This window comes from Salvelinus sp. IW2-2015, linkage group LG5 (genome assembly GCF_002910315.2).
Source record: "Salvelinus sp. IW2-2015 linkage group LG5, ASM291031v2, whole genome shotgun sequence".
NCBI lineage: Eukaryota > Metazoa > Chordata > Actinopteri > Salmoniformes > Salmonidae > Salvelinus > Salvelinus sp. IW2-2015.
In genome coordinates, this window is record NC_036844.1 from 3997761 (window position 1) to 4018248 (window position 20488).

Genomic DNA, 20488 nt, shown 5'->3' on the forward strand with positions numbered 1-20488 from the left:
AAGACAGAATATGTAAATCTATTAGCTAACCACGTTGCTGGAGGACAACGATATTTTTACCATGGCAGATTCGGCTAAGCTGCCCACTCAGTTCACATGCACAACGAGATTGATATAAAATCGTAAATTGGGGTCTTACTATGGCTTGATCTTTCATAGAATGTTAGAAGTATCAAAGTGGGTCCTTGTGTCAAGCATGAGTCGTTGGTTCCTTCAGGAAATCGGTTTCCTTTCTCACTCCATTTAGCACAGGTACGTTCGATGTGCACGTATTTCTCAAACGATAACTAAAATCTAACCACTGGAACACCGCAAATCCCTAAGAAAATCAAATAATCTGATTAACCTATACATGAAAAACACATACATTACGAATGATCTGTTCACATGTTATCAAACACCAACTCGACATGGAGATTAAATATGGCCGCACAGAACAGAAGACACAAACGTAGCTTCCAATTTTCCATGCAACAAAGAACCGAGAAGTTTGTCGGTCATGCCAAAGATTTTGCTTCTCAGTTCACGTCATGTCCGATAGGACAAGAAATTTTTCCTCTGACGTCCTCTAGAACCCAGTAGGAAAGGCCAGTGAGGTTGTGTTTTCGGGTCATAGTGAGGCATGACCATAATATAGGCAGAGTTTGAAGCCAAGAAAAACATCTTGAATATTATATGATTCTTGGTCACTCAGAACCTGTGTGAAATACTTCCTGAATCACTCAGAGACAAAATTGGAAACGGTTTTAGAAACTGGAGATGCGTTTTCTTTCCAACGGTATTATTTAGTATGCATATAGTAAGAGCAATAATGGGAATAAGAGGCAGGTTTAATCTGTGAGCAATTGTTCAGCTGCTCACATCGCGTGGGGATATAGCCCCCGTATTCTGCATGAGGTTAACTCAGCGACATTTGTGGTTTTAAAGCATGAACTGCCTGTTTCAAGTCCTGCCACACCATCTCAATTGGGATTAGGTCTGGACTTTGACTAGGCCAGAGAACAATCTATGACTAGGGTGGCTGGAGTCTTTGACAATTTTTAGGGCCTTCTTCTTACACCGCCTGGTATAGAGGTCCTCGATGCTAGGAAGCTTGGGCCCAGTGATGTACTGGGCCATGCGCACTACCCTCTGTGGTGCCTTGTGGTCGGAGGCCGAGCAATTGCCATACCAGGCAGTGATGCAACCGGTGCCCATGCCAAATCTTTTCAGTCTCCTGAGGGGGAATAGGCTTTGTATTGCTCTCTTCACGACTGTCTTGGTGTGTTTCGACCATGATAGTTGTGTGATGTCGACACCAAGGAACTTGAAGCTTTCAACCTGCTCCACTACAGCCCTGTTGATAAGAATGGGGGCATGCTCTGTCCTCCTTTTCCTGTAGTCCACAATCATCTCCTTTGTCTTGATCACGTTGAGGGAGAGCTTGTATCCTGGCACCACTCGGCCAGGTCTCTGACCTCCTCCCTATGAGGCTGTCTCATCGTTGTCGGTGATCAGGCCTACTACTGTTGTGTCGTCTGCAAACTTAATTATGTGTTGGAGTCATGCCTGGCTTGCAGTCATGAGTGAACAGGGAGTACAGACGGAGTACGCACCCCTGAGGGGCCCCAGTGTTGAGGATCAGCGTGGCAGATGTGTTGTTACCTACCCTTACTACTTGGGGTGGGCCGTTAGGAAGTCCAGGATCCAGTTGCAGAGGGAGGTGTTTAGTCCCACGGTCCTTAGCTTAGTGATGAGCTTTGAGGGCACTATTGGTTGAACGCTGAGCTGTAGTCAATGAATAGCATTCTATTCAGGCATTTGGAAATTGCTCCCAAGGATGAACCAGACTTGTGGAGGTCTACAATTTTTTTCTGAGGTCTTGGCTGATTTCTTTTCCTTTTCCTTTTCCTTTTTCCTGTAAACTTCTGACTTCAACTGTACATATCGTGTATATGCGTGAACTGTTTTGACTGGGAAGGATACGGTAAGCTGCAATGGGCTGTTGGGTCGGCAAAAATCCACCACCAGCCCACCATTGGCCCAAGGGGCTGATGCAGGAGAAGGACGAGACACTCCATCAAGCAGTGTCTCCGCTCCCCAGTTTTGGGTTTCTTATTCACCACCCACATTTTTTGTTGTTGATTGAACTGTATCTTTCTCTTCCACTGCATGATTCCATCAAACACGGTGGGTAAAAATGTGCAGCTTAAGCTCTGCAGCATTGTTAAATATAGCCCTCATGACCCTCTCTCTTCTCTCATTAAGCCTCTGCTGTAAACGAACAATATTTCAAACCATATTTCTCCCTGTTTTGATACTGGATTAAGAACTAGACTGTACAAGGGAAATCTCTCTGTCCAGGATCCAGTTGCAGAGGGAGGTGTTTAGTCCCACGGTCCTTAGCTTAGTGATGAGCTTTGAGGGCACTATGGTGTTGAACGCTGAGCTGTAGTCAATGAATAGCATTCTATTCAGGCATTTGGAAATTGCTCCCAAGGATGAACCAGACTTGTGGAGGTCTACAATTTTTTTCTGAGGTCTTGGCTGATTTCTTTTCCTTTTCCTTTTCCTTTTTCCTGTAAACTTCTGACTTCAACTGTACATATCGTGTATATGCGTGAACTGTTTTGACTGGGAAGGATACGGTAAGCTGCAATGGGCTGTTGGGTCGGCAAAAATCCACCACCAGCCCACCATTGGCCCAAGGGGCTGATGCAGGAGAAGGACGAGACACTCCATCAAGCAGTGTCTCCGCTCCCCAGTTTTGGGTTTCTTATTCACCACCCACATTTTTTGTTGTTGATTGAACTGTATCTTTCTCTTCCACTGCATGATTCCATCAAACACGGTGGGTAAAAATGTGCAGCTTAAGCTCTGCAGCATTGTTAAATATAGCCCTCATGACCCTCTCTCTTCTCTCATTAAGCCTCTGCTGTAAAACGAACAATATTTCAAACCATATTTCTCCCTGTTTTGATACTGGATTAAGAACTAGACTGTACAAGGGAGTAAGGTGTGTAGTGACTGATTTGGTACTGATCGTTTACCAGTTCCAATGCATACAGTATGTGCTGATGCATTTCAGATGACAATGCTGACTTCTGCTGATTGAATCAATGTCAGTAATAGGGTTTGTATCAATAGCTGGTTGACATTTTGAAAGGTCCCAAACAAAAGCTGAAAACGTCAGTAATGGCAATCAGATGTATTTTTTTTTTCCTCACTGGGCAATTACCCTTATCTAACAGAGCAATCTTAGGTTGGCCAGTTTCCTGTCTTGTAGTTGCAGTGCTGAAAAGGCTCACCATTTCTAATAGATTAACCGCCCTGCAATTTAGCCCCTGAAAGTTGGTGGATTTGAAAAAAGTGAAGAAGGCTGTCTGAGGGTCATATCGTTGGAATGGTTGGTATTCATGATTTGTTGAGTGTGTCATTACTTAAACTTGTTGCTTAAGCCCTAATGTAATTGCATTGGTGTCTGTGAGGAGAGATTATTTCCCATATATTAGCTACAGTCTATCTGTATGCAGAGGAGAGCATACATTTGTTTTTTTAGAATGAAGAGTAAGATGCAGACTTGATTGATTTAATGGTGGCATAGCAAGTAATTCGATTTGGGGGAGATAAGCAATCTGTTGCATTGTCAATTAGTGTTGGCTGTTTACTGGGAAACAACAGTATGGCCCCTAGAGATTGAATTGCATTTAGTCAAAAGGTAATGTCTCTCAGTACAAAATGTAACCTGACGGTGTCTGTGACCTATGAAATCATTGCGTCATCTCAACAATAATCTATGAGTTAACTCGATTGTKTGTCAGGAAAGAGACACAGGCACGGGCACTACGTCGGAATCGAACGGAATCGTCAATGAGGCCTTAACCAGTCACATTGGCATCCGGGTCACAATCCTCTTACCATTGCAAATGGGGAATGAGGGGGTAAAAGACATCATGGTGGGGGGGTAGGTTTTTAAAAAGGAGGAAGAGATGCAACAATGCTCACCTCGTCCGGCTGGAATTAGCCAGGACCAAAATGTGGTCTTAAGCCCAAATGTTGTATGTGAAAGTATATTCCTCCTGCCCTTGTGGTGCTCTGAGCCTGAGATGGCCCGGTGGGTGGTTCACGGCCCAAGACGGGATGTTTTTTTGCCCTAATAATTGTCAAACCGACTAGAGCGTTCATCTATGCCTGGAAGTATGCCTGTTTGATACAAACACAATCTCGCTCTGGCAGGTGTCTTGATTACTCTTTGCATATTTGTTTTGCAAGATAACTCATTCAACCCCCTAGTCATCGAMCTCTGAAGTCTTTTCGGCTGGCAGTTTGCATCCATTGTATTTCCGATGCGCAAAGACTTCTGATGCCAGAAGTGACGTCCGGATGAGATAGAGGGTTAGGGGTGGAAAAGTGCTTATTTAAAATGTTTATGGGCTTTCACACAGTGCAGACTGGGGAGGACAGGCTTTGGGGAGAGGCTGTAGAGACCTCCAGCAGACAGAGTGCTTAGAGCTCCAGCCTATTGATTCACTGGACGGCACTGGCCTGCGCTGCGCCAATGGGCAGAAAAGGGGAAATGTGTCTCCACGTCTTGAGACTGGTCCAATGCTGCATTGGACATCACTGGTCCAATGCTGATTCATTGAAGATAAGAGAACCATTCTGAATTGATTTMAGGTTTGAAGTAATTCTTTAGACAGTAAGTAGTTGTACATGTTTTATTAATATTTGAGTTATAACACTGCTCTTAATGTRTCTCCGTGCTGTTTTATTGTAGCATTTTTCTATTTTAAAGCAAGTGTAGGCTAGTAGGATGGAATGTCTTTCATCATTGTTTCAGGACTTCTCTCACACAATTGGGCTCTGGAATAGCACATTCATATTTGAGTTGTTGAAATGATCGCTCTACTGCAAGAGGTGTCTTTTCTTTCTTGTAAATATGTATGTACATCTTTATGTTGTAAAGGCGTATGTGCGATAAAGCATTTTATTGATATATTTACTGTCAAGGARAGCAGTAATCAATAAGCAAATCCTTGCTTTGTGGGTTTGGTTTACTATATCTCTTGCCATTCATTGTGTGTTCCGCTGTAACAAAGGGCACGGGTATAAATCATGGATGTACACTGAGCGCACAGAGAGGCCACAGTAGCTTTCTCTAAGCACTAGCGTTCAGCTGAACACTCCCCCAGGGGCCAATGGGATGACTGGATCCATTTCCTGCATTTAGTGCTAATCCCTGGTATCTTCCTGCAGCTGCCACCAGCACCACCGCTGTGGTGAAGACCTCCAGCCACATGACGCGCTGTCGTGACAGCCAGAAAAACTACTGCGTAAATGGAGGGGAGTGCTTCACCCTGGACATCACCCCTGGCAGGTCCAAGTTCCTCTGCAGGTAGGACATGATGAAACACAACACCATCCACACCACATACTGGATACTATGCAAACTATGGTTTGACTTGATGTTTAATACAGTTCCTGATGGCTTATGACTGCTATTTCTAAATATTTAATTGTGCTCCCACATGATGTATCATTATAGAATTTTGCCAGTGCCGGACTTCAGAACACTACTTAGCTATTTTGTACATGTCAAAAGGTAGCACATGCTGATACAGTAGATGCAGTCATAACATTTACTATCTATCACGTCTGAAGTCATGATCTTTTAGAATGCTGTATTGTCTCGACCCATTCATGCCTGCTGAATTAGGCACCAGAGCTTTTTAAGCCCAAACTGTGCCAAGTTTAGAGGAAAGTGCAAAGTCTTTTTACAGTAAAGCAAAGGTGTCAGCTGAATTTTTGGGGGAGTAAATCGTTAAACAATCCAAAGACCTGAGCAGAGATTTAAAGAAAGAATGCACAAGACATCATAGCGGTGTACAAATGTACTGCCTCTGCACTGTGAAACGTCTTTTTGGGCAGCCGTAGGGGAGCTGGATGGATGTTCTAATGGATGCTGTGCATGACACTAACTGGGCTAAGAAACAGGGAGAGCATGCAGAGCGGAGCAGGTGGAGGTCCCTATCCACATGCTCCTCTGCCCTCCTACATTATTAATGCCGGCTCCTTTCATCGCCACAGCCCAACCGCTGCGCTCCATTTCAGAAAAACAAACCCCAAATCTGGGGCGATGTTGTATTTATGAGATTTTTCTTTCTGTCTTCTTACCCATTTCATTGTTTACTTTGGAACCTTAGAGCTGGGTCATGTTCATTAGGCACCAAATGTGACTAAACAGACTGTAATAGGGAGGGACTACCTGGACTTCAAAACGGTCATTTCAGTTTGTTGTTGCGAAACGTTTCAAATTGTTTTCCGTCACATGCCCTACTGAACATGACATTGTGCTGGTGTCAGGATCAGCCGTGTTCTTACAGCAGGACATTGATTTATGCTCCAGCATCGCACTCTGTTGTCAAGAGTGTTCAGCCCTGATCCAAGCGATAGAGCCGATGAGAGACCGAGGCAGGACGGGGCTTGATGTGCTTTCCCAGTGCCCCCTGTGGCTTGAAACTCTGTGACTTTCCTTCTCTGAGAGTTTGCGTTCTCAGCTCAAGGCACATGAGTAGCGAATCATCCCCAGCAGCAAACAAGCTGGCATGCACTTCACACGCTTCGTATGAGAAGCAACAGCATACATCGCTGACATCTGTATTTGACAAGATAATCACCTCTGCGGTCCTGTCCCCATTCTCCATCATTGTCATTCACATAAAATCCATCTGAGGTAAAATCATGTATTATCCAGACCAATTGACCACTAAGGCATTGACGTACACTGTGGTCTGTATAGCAAATCGGATTGACCCTTTAGAAACATTCAGAGGTTGTAAACTCTGCCTAATTATCTACAGCATCTCCCAATTTSTATATTACATCATTACATCTGTGGTTAGAACATCCAGTAGTTTTCAAAAGACATGGTGAGGTGGTGATACCTCATGGTATTATTGCTTCCATTGCAGCAGCAAATGCGTGACAAGAAAGATCACTGCAGCTCACTGCAGCCCCWCCCTCTTTGTGCCTGACACAAGYCTTGACATTGCCAAGGATACACTTTGGGTCTGGGCCATCCAATACATACATAAGACAGACTCTTAACGTCCACCGACAGATTGAGTTTCGTATTAGATACTTCAGTGACTAAGCGCAAAAATGCTGCTGTCTCCGGGAAATTTTGTTTCGTTTCAGTAAATGATGCAGCATGCCGTCACTGGAAGGGAGGGAGGGGAGAAAAATAACCTGTCGGTCTCCCTCAGAAATAACTCTATCTACAAAAATAACCTGTCTGCCAGGGGTCCCTGTGGAGCCCGATTCACTGAAGCCTGAACAGTCGGAGCACGGATTCTGTAACAGGCACACAGAACATCATGGAAGCAACGCTTTACATCCTGACCCCCTCAATTTATTTATAGCAAATTATGTTTTATTTCATTTATTTATTTTCTTTAATCTTTATTTAACTATTCATATTTACATTTAAATATTCATAGCCAATATAAATGTCTTTCTTTAGCCATGCGGTTATTTGAAACGGCAGTACATTCGAATTACGTCCTACTGTATTGTACTTGACAATGGTCACTGACCTGTGGGTAAACCAGCATAAATACCAGCAACACCTACACCTATCAGTTTCCTGCTATTTTCAATCCCACTCCCACGTTCCCCTCTCTCTATCCCCCTTTTCTTTCTCTGCCTCAGAGAATGGGCTTGCCCAGCAGACCCTGTCAGAACTGAATCACAYCTGGACTGGCTTGTTGGATTCTTTCTCTGCATCTCACTCCACAATCTCTTCCTTAGCAAGGCTTTACTCAGCCTCCTGCTTTGTCATCAGACACCAGATGACCTGTCAGTCTTCGCCCCTAACCCACACGTTAATTCCCGCTTCAGTACACAAACAACTTACAAACGAAGAAACGTTTAAAAAAAGGCAGATTTTTCAAAAAAACTGAGCATTGGTCAGTAGGTTTCCCTTTTTTAATTAGCCTCTAGTCATTTAGATTTTAATGAAGGGCTTAATTTGTTAATGTGCCGCTACTTGGTAGACTGGCAGATGTTACATCAGGCCCCCCCAGGTGCTTAGCGGAATACATTGGGAAGCCATGTCAAGCCACTGTGGCTGTGAGAGTCATAAACCCCAAATATTTGTGCATTCAAGTGAACCCAGCCATTAGTGTCCTCTGGTYTTTCATACCTGTTCAAAGTTCCAATCACGCTCTCTCCCAGAGCCAGACGGCCAATACATCCAGACAATTTGTTGTGTGTGTGTATGGAGTGGAGTAGAACYGCATACAAATTACTAATAGACACACATACACACTCATCCTGACTCATTTCCTTTCTCGATAGATCAAAAGAGGTTGATAATCAGACAACTATTCAGGCATGGTGTCCACAGCTAAGGCGTCCCGCTAGCGGGACAACTTCCGGGGACACTGGAGGGAGCACAATTCAAATAAATAATTGTAACAATTATGGATATTAAACATTTAGGTACATACAAGTGTCTAATATCGGTTGAAAGCTTAAATTCTTGTTAATCTAACTGCACTGTCCGATTTACAGTAGCCATTACAGCGAAAGCATGCCATGGGATTGTTTGAGGACGGCGCTCCACATCAAAWTATTTTTCCACCGCCACAYGTTTCARAAATTCACAAATAGCGATTAAATATTCACTTACTTTTTGAAAATCTTCCTCTGATTTGTCKTCCAAAGTGTCCCAGCTATAACATGTAGTGTCGTTTTGTTAGATTAAATCCTTCTTTATATCCCAAAAAAGTCTGTTTAGTTGGCGCCATTGATTTCAGTAATCCACTCGTTCAACATGCAGAGATAGGAATCTGAAAATCTACCCCTAAACTTTGTTTCAACAAGTCAAAATACYTTTCTATTGACTCCTCAGATACCCTAAAATGTAATCAAACTATAATATTTCATACGGAAAAAAGTATGTTCAATAGGAAACCAATTTTAGCAGGTGAGTTCTGTCTTTATCTTGCGTGCATACACACATTTCCAAGACTGTGTCCCTGTACTAAAACTGTTATTTCTCATTCGTTTTGGAAGTTACAAGCCTGAAACCTTGAACATAGACTGTTGACACCCTGTGGAAGCCATAGAAATTGCATCCTGGGAGCTAGAATTCATTATGCCCCTATACTTTCCATTGTAAGAGCACGGGCTCTCAAAAAAACAAAATTCTGGTTGGTTTTTCTTTGGATTTTCTCATACCATATCTATTGTGTTATAGTCTCCTACATTATTTTTAACATTTCTACAAACGTCAACGTGTTTTCTTTCCAATGGTACCAATTATATGCATATCCTGGCTTCAGGGCCTGAGTAACAGGCAGTTTACTTTGGACACGTCAGTCAGACGGAAATTTAGAAAAAAGGACCCTAGCCCTAAGAAGTTTTAATTAAATCTACCTGGAATCAGAATGCATGAGCCAAACATTTGCTGAAATTCGAGGCCTGTTGAATAAGACATTGATTSAGACTTCTCTCAAGTACATATGTTTTCGCAAACAGAACTGGCACTGGTTGCAAGACATATCAGTCTCCTTGACAACACCAGCGATGCATGTGGGTCTTCTGTAGATCTGGTGTAAACTCATCTTATCTTCTTCCTTGTCTTCTGTTTGTGACTTTTTTGTTTCCCTCTCAGGTGTCCAAATGAATTTACTGGTGATCGCTGTCAAAACTACGTAATGGCCAGCTTCTACAGTACGTCTATTTTCTCTTCCTGTCTGTGCTTGTGATTGGAGCATGCTCAATCAGCGCTACTTCCTGTTGCTTCATTTTTTAAATGTTGTATGTATCCCATAACGGTAGCTAACGCACTTTTGTACGTTGCAAGGTTCCATACATTTGACCTTAATTTACGCCCCAAAAACATAATACTTCCAGGTCAACTATAATATGAATACATTTTACATTTACATTTTAGTCATTTAGCAGACGCTCTTATCCAGAGCGACTTACAGTAGAGTGCATACATTTTATTACATTTTTTACATACTGAGACAAGGATATCCCTACCGGCCAAACCCTCGCTACCGGCCAAACCCTCCCTAACCCGGACGACGCTATGCCAATTGTGCGTCGCCCCACGGATCTCCCGGTTGCGGCCGGCTGCGACAGAGCCTGGGCCTGGGCGCGAACCCAGAGACTCTGGTGGCGCAGCTAGCACTGCGATGCAGTGCCCTAGACCACTGCGCCACCCGGGACCCTTGTTGTAAAGCACAATTTCTCCCCTTTCCAGCAAAATGGTGYGTGGGGAAGCAAAAGCTACTGCGTCATAGTGAAAGGGGAGATATGTTGTGTGGGGAAATGGCATTTTTAACCCGATTTGTCCAACTTATCAACTCTAAAATGTAAATTTAACACTATAAAGAGTTTATATAATGTGTCATTACATACCTATTTAAAGGTTTGTGTCGATTTTGAATATGGTTTTTAAGGCGGCGCTAAATTTATTTTCACAATTAAACTGTGGCTGTCACGGTTTTTTAGAGTCATGATGGCTCGCAGTGATTACGCAAAAATGAACAATTGATTGAATTAACTATTGATGAACTCACGAGTAATTCACTTTACACTCACCATTGATCATTTCTTGTTTTTAAATCTGTGAGAGAAGCGCTACACATGGTGGGAAAAGGCTGTGCGGCACAGAATATGTTGAATAATGCGTGCAGTACGTTACGTTGTGACACGTCACACTTTAAAGTACAGCGTCAGCGGGGTCAGTTTTTTTCAACTTTTCTCCAGTACTATGGGCCCATTACCATGTCAATTGACACTGAATCGAGGCTTAGTTCACACCCCGGACTTTGATGCCAACGCAGTCGCTACAGTCCCATTAGTTTTCATTGCAGCCTCATTTAAATGCTGCAGTAGCGCAAATGTGTACGGAACGGGGTTAGTCACCGTTACCTGGTTCTCGCATGTACATTTTTTTTTGCCTTGTTTTGTTGAGTTGGATGAAATTTAAAGCAGTTCATTATAGTTTACTGATATTGTGTTAGTTATGTCACGATTGAATGGAACAATAATAGAAGAAAGATGGGGGAAATGAACACTCAAACTTATGTACACTGCTCAAAAAAATAAAGGGAACACTTAAACAACATAATGTAACTCCAAGTCAATCACACTTCTGTGAAATCAAACTGTCCACTTAGGAAGCAACACTGATTGACAATAAATTTCACATGCTGTTGTGCAAATGGAATAGACAACAGGTGGAAATTATAGGCAATTATCAAGACACCCCTAATAAAGGAGTGGATCTGCAGGTAGTGACCACAGACCACTTCTCAGTTCCTATGCTTCCTGGCTGATGTTTTGGTCACTTTTGAATGCTGGCGGTGCTTTCACTCTAGTGGTAGCATTGAGACGGAGTCTACAACCCACACAAGTGGCTCAGGTAGTGCGGCTCATCCAGATGGCACATCAATTCGACCTGTGGCAAGAAGGTTTGCTGTGTCTGTCAGCATAGTGTCCAGAGCATGGAGGCGCTACCAGGAGACAGGCCAGTACATCAGGAGACGTGGAGGAGGCCGTAGGAGGGCAACAACCCAGCAGCAGGACCGTACCTCTGCCTTTGTGCAAGAGGAGCAGGCGGAGCACTGCCAGAGCCCTGCAAAATGACCTCCAGCAGGCCACAAATGTGCATGTGTCTGCTCAAATGGTCAGAAACAGACTCCATGAGGGTGGTATGAGGGCCCGACGTCCACAGGTGGGGGTTGTGCTTACAGCCCAACACCGTGCAGGACGTTTGGCATTTGCCAGAGAACACCAAGATTGGCAAATTCGCCACTGGCGCCCTGTGCTCTTCACAGATGAAAGCAGTTCACACTGAGCACGTGACAGACGTGACAGAGTCTGGAGAGCCGGGAGAACGTTCTGCTGCCTTGCAACATCCTCCAGCATGACCGGTTTGGCGGTGGGTCAGTCATGGTGTGGGTGGCATTTCTTTGGGGGGCCGCACAGCCCTCCATGTGCTCGCCAGAGGTAGCCTGACTGCCATTAGGTACCAAGATGAGATCCTCAGACCCCTTTTGAGAACATATGCTGGTGCGGTTGGCCCTGGTTCCTCCTAATGCAAGACAATGCTAGACCTCATGTGGCTGGAGTGTGTCAGCAGTTCCTGCAAGAGGAAGGCATTGATGCTATGGACTGGCCCGCCCGTTCCCCAGACCTGAATCCAATTGAGCACATCTGGGACATCATGTCTCGCTCCATCCACCAACGCCACGTTGCACACAGACTGTCCAGGAGTTGGCGGATGCTTTAGTCCAGGTCTGGGAGGAGATCCTCAGGAGACCATCCGCCACCTCATCAGGAGCATGCCCAGGCGTTGTAGGGAGGTCATACAGGCACGTGGAGGCCACACCACACTACTGAGCCTCATTTTGACTTGTTTTTAAGACATTACATCAAAGTTGGATCAGCACGTAGTGTGGTTTTCCACTTTAATTTTGAGTGTGACTCCAAATCCAGACCTCCATGGGTTGATAAATTTGATTTCCATTATTAATTTGTGTGATTTTGTTGTCAGCACATTCAACTATGTAAAGAAAAAAGTATTTAATAAGAATATATCATTCATTCAGATCTAGGATGTGTTATTTTAGTGTTCCCTTTATTTTTTGGAGCAGTGTATATTCAACTTTCCAAACTTGAACCTTCAAATAGGATGCAGGGGACAGTGTAGTTTGTAGTACTAAAAAAGCTCTATATCGCTACTTACTGCCTTTGAAAGGAAACAACCTAAGCCTGCAATGCATTTTATAATCTGAAGAGCAATAACACTTATGGAAGGTGGGTGGGGGTCATTGTGGATCATGGAGGCACTGTAAAAACCTGAACAGAGACCTCTTTGATGTCATGGAAAGGCAAGAGCGCGAGAGAGGCAGCCGCCCAGGCAACGGGCCCCAGTGCACTTTATCACTATGACTTACCCACTCACCTTACAGTCCAATTACCATAGGTTACCTGGCAACAGTTGCGGTGCGTGGGTAAAATCACTGAGGAAGCCAAGCCAAGCCAGTTAAAAAGCCATATTGCAACCTGTGTTTTGATAATTTAATTGTTTGCTCTATAAAGGGTGATTTATACTTCGTAAATTGACATGTCTGTAGACAGTTGGCGCAGTGACCTCATGAACATTCTATTGTCGTCCGACATTATGAAAAAGTATAAACACAAAAACGACAGGCTGCATGACATCAGCACCCTGGTGGTCCAAAATAGCACCAGTAAACCCATCCATTTACAAATGTATTTAGTATATGTCAATCTAGCAAACCAGACAACTAAAGCAACTCTAAACAATGTCTTGGTTTGCTTCTAGCTTGTTAGCTAGCTAACTAACATTAGCTGGCTAGCCAGTTAAAATAATGACCATATCATGGCTGACAACATCTTAACTTTAGCACATTTTTATTGATTATTACAGGAAAATAAACTGACAAAAAAAAATGTATTTACAAGCTTGTGACGAAATAAAAGTAGGGCATTCTACATGAGGATTTTAGAACTTGACAATTGTCTCCTTGCTGACTCAGCGACAGGGTCAAAGTTGAACTTTTTTTCATCTGTCTGCAACAAGGAAACGGACAGTCGCAGCGATGGTCTACAGACATTCCACCGGAGTATAAATTAAATATAATTTTAACCAGCGACACTTGTCACATTGTAATTGTCTAGAGAAGTGTCGATAGACAAAGTATTTACCAGCTGTAACCCATTCGTTCATACACAACCATGATATACAATGATGCTGTGACAACAAAAAGACAACGGTCACACATAGGCCTGTAACGGTGACCGTATTACCGCCACACCGGTGGTCATGAAGGCAGTAAAATTCCATGTGACCGTTTAGTCACGGTAATTAGGCTTCTCCAAGCTCTGATGCCGCTGATGGTCATTAGTATTAGCATGTTGCGCAACATTACTATAAGCTGTGCAATTGCGTGAGAAAACAGAGTGATGGCTTCTATTAAAAAGAGGAAGATCCCATCAGCTTTCTATAGGCTTAGGCTGCTACATTGATTTCTCAACTTTCATAATATTAAACACATTGCTTCTCTTTACAACAGGAGTATAGCCTACCTGGCTGGCATGAAAATGAGCCACGGGAAAGCGTCCTCCATTCGCTATTTAAGTGCTTAGTTGACATGCATTTTAACCCCTGCCCCTGTTTCGAGACAGGCGCATGATAACAGTCCATTCTAAATCAAAACAAATTTCACACATACATAATTTAGTATATGTAAAGACAAGATTAAATCAAGAATAATCAGATGGGTGACAATATTAGCCTATCACTTGTGAATTATATATTATCACTTGTGAATGACGCCCAGTGTAAGGCAAGAAACAATGCCTTTTTTCTAATCATAGTCGCACACCTCATGTAGGCCCAGCAATAAACAGCTGTCTCTGATTGGAAACCATACCAGGCCAACATAAACAATTAAACACCTAGATGACCCACCCTAGTCACTATCACYCCCCAAACAACAGAGAATAAACAGCTCTCTATGGTCAGGGCGTGACAATGTATTTCAAGGTCTACCTTCATACGCAGTGCCTCTTTGCTTGACATCATGGGAAAATCAAAAGAAATCAGCCAAGACCTCAGAAAAAAAATTGTAGACCTCTACAAGTCTGGTTAATCKTTGGAAGCAAACGCCTGAAGGTACCACGTTCATCTGTACAAACAATAGTACGCAAGTATAAACACCATGGGACCACGCAGCCGTCATACCGCTCAGGAAGGAGARATGTTCTGTCTCCTAGAGATGAACGTACTTTGGTGTGAAAAGTGCAAATCAATCCCAGAACAACAGCAAAGGACCTTGTGAAGATGCTGAAGGAAATAGGTACAAAGGTATCTATATCCACAGTAAAATGAGTGCAATATCGACATAAACTGAAAGGCCGCTCAGCAAGGAAGAAGCCACTGCTCCAAAACCGCCATAAAAAAGCGTCACTACGGTTTGCAACTGCACATGGGGACAAAGATCGTACTTTTTGGAGAAATTTCCTCTGGTCTGATGAAACAAAAATAGAACTGTTTGACCATAATGACCATTGTTATGTTTGGAGGAAAAAGGGGGATGCTTGCAAGCCGAAGAACACCAGCCCAACCGTGAAGCATGGGGGTGGCAGCATAATGTTGTGGGGGTGCTTTGCTGCAGGAGGGACTGGTGCACTGCACAAAATAGATGGCATGATGAGGATGGAAAATGATGTGGATATATTGAAGCAACATCTCAAGACATCAGTCAGGAAGTTAAAGCTTGGTCGCAAATGGGTCTTCCAAATGGACAATGACCCCAAGCATACTTCCAAAGTTGTGGGAAAATGGCTTAAGGACAACAAAGTCAAGGTATTGGAGTGGCCATCACAAAGACTTGACCTCAATCCCATAGAAAATGTGTGGGCAGAACTGAAAAAGTGTGTGCGAGCAAGGAGGTCTACAAACCTGACTCAGTTACACCAGCTCTGTCAGGAGGAATGGGCCAAAATTCACCCAACTTATTGTGGGAAGCTTGTGGAAGGCTACCCGAAACGTTTGACCCAAGTTAAACAATTTAAAGGCAATGCTACCAAATGCTAATTGAGTGTATGTAAGCTTCTGACCCTTTGGGAATGTGATGAAAGAAATAAAAGCTGAAATAAATCATTCTCTCTACCATTATTCTGTAATTTCACATTCTTAAAATAAAGTGGTGATCCTAACTGACCTAAGACAGGGAATTTTTACTTCAAAAACTGAGTTTAAATCTATTTGGCTAAGGTATATGTAAACTTCTGAATTCAACTTTAAATATGAAATTAGTAAAAAATGATGTAAAAATTATTTAAGTGACTAGTGTTCCATTATTAAAGTGACCAGTGATTCCATGGCGATGTACATACAGTAGGGCAGCAGCCTCTAAGGTGCCGGGTTGAGTAACCGGGTGGTAGCTGGCTAGCGATAGCTATATACCATTCTGATGGCCTTGAGATAGAAACAGCTTTGATGCACCTGTACTGATCTCGCCTTCCGGATGATAGCGGGGTGAACAGGCCGTGATGTAGGTGTTCTGAAAGACAGGCAGTCAAATCAAATCAAATTGTATTTGTGACATGCTCCGAATACAACAGTGAAATGCTTACTTACAAGCTCTAACCAACAATGCAGTTTAAAAAAAAGAAAGAAAAAAAGACGAATAAGAAATAATAGTAACAAATAATTAAAGAGCAGCAGTAAAATAACAATAGCGAGGCTATATACAGGGGGTACCGGTACAGAGTCGATGTGCGGGTGCACCGGTTAGTCGAGGTAATTGAGGTAATATGTACATGTAGGTAGAGTTATTAAAGTGACTATGCATAGATAATAACAGAGAGTAGCAACAGTGTTATGCAAATAGTCTGGGTAGCCATTTGATTAGATGTTCAGGAGGCTTATGGCTTGGGGGTATAAGCTGTTTAGAAGCCTCTTGGACCTAGACTTGGCGCTCCGGTACTGGTGGCTGGAGTCTTTGACAATTTTTAGGGCCTTCCTCTGACACCGCCTGGTATAGAGGTCCTGGATGGCAGGAAGCTTGGCCCCAGTGATGTACTGGGCCATACGCACTACCCTCTGTAGTGCCTTGCGGTCGGAGGCCGAGCAGTTGTCATACCATGCAGTGATGCAACCAGTCAGGATGCTCTCGATGGTGCAGCTGAAGTTTTTCACRTTCTGCACTGCGGTCCCGTCGATGTGGATAGGGGTATGCTCCCTCTGCTGTCTCCTGAAGTTCACAATCAGCTCCTTCGTTTTGTTGACGTTGAGGAAGAGGTTATTTTCCTGGCACCACTCCGCCAGGGCCCTCACCTCCTCCCTGTAGGCTCTCTCGATGTTGGTAATCAYGCCTACCACTGCTGTGTTGTCTGCAAACATTTTTTTACCACTTTTTCTCCCCAATTTCATGGTGTCCAATTGGTAGTTACAGTCTTGTCTCATCGCTGTAACTCCTGTACGGACTCGGGAAAGGCGAAGGTCGAAATCCGTGCGTCCTCTGAAACACAACCCAACCAAGCCAAGCCACACTGCTTCTTGACACAATGCCCACTTATCCCGGAAGCCAGCCGCACCAATAGGTCGGAGGAAACACTGTACACCTGGCGACCGTGTCAGCATGCACTGCGCCCGGCTCGCCACAGGAGTCATTAGTCACTAGGACATCCCTGCAGGCCAAACCCTTCCCTAAACCCTCCCCCTCCCCTGGAGGCGTGCGTGGCCACGCAGTCATGAGTGAACACGGAGAATAGGAGGGGGATGAGCACGCACCCTTTTGGGGCCCATGTGTTGAGGATCTGCGTAGTGGAGGATCAGTTTCCTACCTTCACCACCTGGTGGCGGCAACATCAGGAAGTCCAGGACCCAGTTGCACAGGGCGAGGTTCAGACCCAGGGCTCCGAGCTTAATGATGCGCTTGGAGGGTACTATGGTGTTGAAGGCTGAGCTATATTCAATGAACAGCATTCTTATATAGGGATTCCTCTTGTCCATACTGAGACAGAGAGGCACTGTTTCCCTGGCTCAGATGATTTCTCTGGTGAAATTCAGCCACTTGCAAATTGATGAAAAATTATTAAAACACAGAGAGAGACGGAAGATACATTATTTGATCATTTCAAATGTTTTATTGAGTATCCATGAATACACGTCATTGCTTCGCAAAACAGCAGCAATAGAACCATCTATGAGGCGGAACAAGAAAAAGACGCCTATTGAGATGTAATCGGAGTGTGGAGGAAGCAAAGGAACAGAGGGAGTTGTATTTTGCGTCTCCCTGAGATGACAGCGAGTGTATTGGAGGAGCTAATCAAAGGAATGCTGCTGTCGCTATCTGTTCCTCTAATCATCGTGGCCCACTTGTACTATTTAGAAAAACATTTTTTTACACAAAAATAGTGCACTGGGACTTTACTTTATTAGCGGACCAAAAATTCTCAGCACACCCCACCCCCAAACCTCTTCCCTCTATGCCAGTTGGTGGCCTATATCTAGCCAGGGAAAAATACCCTGTCCATGAACCGCTGGAGCTGCAAGGATGGCACGCTGCCAGCAATGCAACAAGAGACACTCACTGCTACATCGGAGGAGTAGGGATGCTGTAGATGAGGAGGAGCTACGGATGCTGTGTGTGCGTAGTATAGGCCGAGAAAGGATGGACGCAGCCCTGTCCTTGACGATCAGGAAATATTATCCAAAGGGGGGACAGCCAATGTCTCCGTATGGCTGTTGCCAACATAGTCATATATTTTCACGCTTGATGTGGGAACGCAGCTGAGATCAGAGAGGACAGACATGAAGACAGCTCCGACAGCGGTTCAGAAGAGCTGAGAGCACAATCATGTACCGCTCGCTGACAAATGGACCTCCTGACAAGGGCTGCTTGTACGCTACTGAAAGTGGAGGTATATGTTAGGGTCTGTTCAGAGTAGTATTCAGGAAAGAGTCCTTTGCTTCTGATTTGACTTGTCCTTGTTTGACCCAGCGAGAGTAGTTGAAGATGTTGTTGATATTGATAGTACTCTGTACTCTCCTGAGGCGTGACAGTTGCCCGTGACCATGTAGGGAAAGTTGCAAAACCTTTGAAACTCAGTCAGCGGTCATATGACACACAGTGAAAGCAGGACTTTGATATTTGTTAACAAGGAGATGAGTCATAGAATTTGACCAAGAACAGAGTGGCTGTTATTGTTGTCACCAACCATATTTTGAGTAGAGAACATGTATAGGTTACAAAAAACATTTTTTGTTCACATTGGCATAATGGGACTAAATCTAATCCCATTTATAAAGTATTGGCTGAATTTCTATACATTTTCCAGAGCAGCGTTACTGGGGCAGTCATATGAAAGGTGACTTGTAAGCTAAGGGTTCACAAGTGCAGAACAGCCATGTGTTTATGTTTTGCATCGTTTTTAAGGAACAACATGATGTTTGAATATTAGTCAGATTTACTCAGGGAAAAATAGGCCTTCTGTTCCTATACTACCTCATTGCGTCAGTTTATACACAACTTTATAATCACGTCACAGCTCCTTCGATAACACAGCTATTAACCAAAATAACAGTATGATAATTGTAGCCTATTGTCAAAGGAAGAATAGGAAGTACATCACAGTACGTAACAGTGGCATTGGAATTTTATCCATTTTAGAATAAGGCTGTAAGGTAACAAAATATGTCAAAAGTTAAGGGGTCTGCATACTTTCCGAATGCACTGTATATATACTGTACATATAATTTTCGTATTCCTCTAAACATATTTAACAGGCATGGCTAATGATCGGAGTAATGGCAAATGAGAATTTGGTATGACGGCAAAATTGACTTTGTAGATCTGCATTAGTGTGTGTTGGGAATAGAAATAGTACATGATCATCACACATCGTGAGAGGTGTAGGGCATGCCGTAGTGTTTAACATTGAACGACTAATGCCCTACCTAGTGCCCGTAAACCTGTCTGATGGACCGTGTAGTGACATTACCATTGGTAATGCAAGCAAAGTGATGTTTGCATGTGCATGCCACTGCACCGGGAAAGTTCCTCTCACGGTAGCGATTATTAGATGGATACATTTTAATGCATTTTTTGATTAACTCATGTATTCGATGGGTTTAGGTGTTTGATCACTTTTCCTAATTGTGGTAACATCATCTTAGTTACTTAGTTAGCTGTTAGACTATAATAGAGTGGATATTCTAGAACAGGGTTTCCCAAACTTGGTCCTGGGGCCTCCCATGGGTGCATGTTTTGTTCAGCTGTGTAGTGCTAGGGCAAACAACAAAACATGCCCCTATGGGAGGCCCCAGGACCAAGTTTGGGAAACCCTCTTCTAGAATAATTATAGAATTATTCTATGAGGTGAAATAGTCAGTTATAATGCATTATTCCATTCTCTGTCGAAACAATTTGTGAGCAATATAGTTCTGAATAACACCTCATCTGAAAAAGACCTCTCTTTTCTTTTTGTCACGTGTCTGCATTGGCAGAACATCTTGGGATTGAATTTATGGGTATGGATAGTTCCTTTCTCGTCAGTTTGCAGACGTAGGACTAGAAGCTTGAGCCTGCCCCCCTCAACTCCAGTCAGTTTCCTTGTGCCAATGAAGGGATCATCCAGCCATAACATACAATATTTGTTATAGAATAATAAACATACATGCACGCTATATATGTAGCTCAAATATGCTGCCCATCTATCAAGCCTTTATGCTGTTATTCTGGCAGCATGCCCAAAAATGGCAATGTGATTAACGTCATATAGTTCCACTCAAGTTTCGAAGCCGCATGGTGTAGCCAGCATCTACTACACTTGGTCATGACACCTTCAATTATACATTTTTGGAAAACCTCGATGTGTTAGCGTATAGTCAAATTATCCTGCACACATACAAACAAACGACGAGTAGGTCCTCAAAATACCACCACAC

The 20488-nt window shown here is 43.5% G+C and overlaps 1 protein-coding gene across 1 annotated transcript in view; it reads left to right on the plus strand.

Annotated features, from left to right (window-relative positions):
• The window catches only part of LOC111963816 (pro-neuregulin-1, membrane-bound isoform-like), a 68032-nt gene that overhangs the window by 26326 nt on the left and 21218 nt on the right, over positions 1-20488 (plus strand). The window contains exons 2-3 of the mRNA XM_023987357.2: positions 5236-5374; positions 9659-9717. Coding sequence (XP_023843125.1) covers positions 5236-5374; positions 9659-9717 — 198 coding nt within the window. The remainder of the gene's footprint in view (positions 1-5235; positions 5375-9658; positions 9718-20488) is intronic.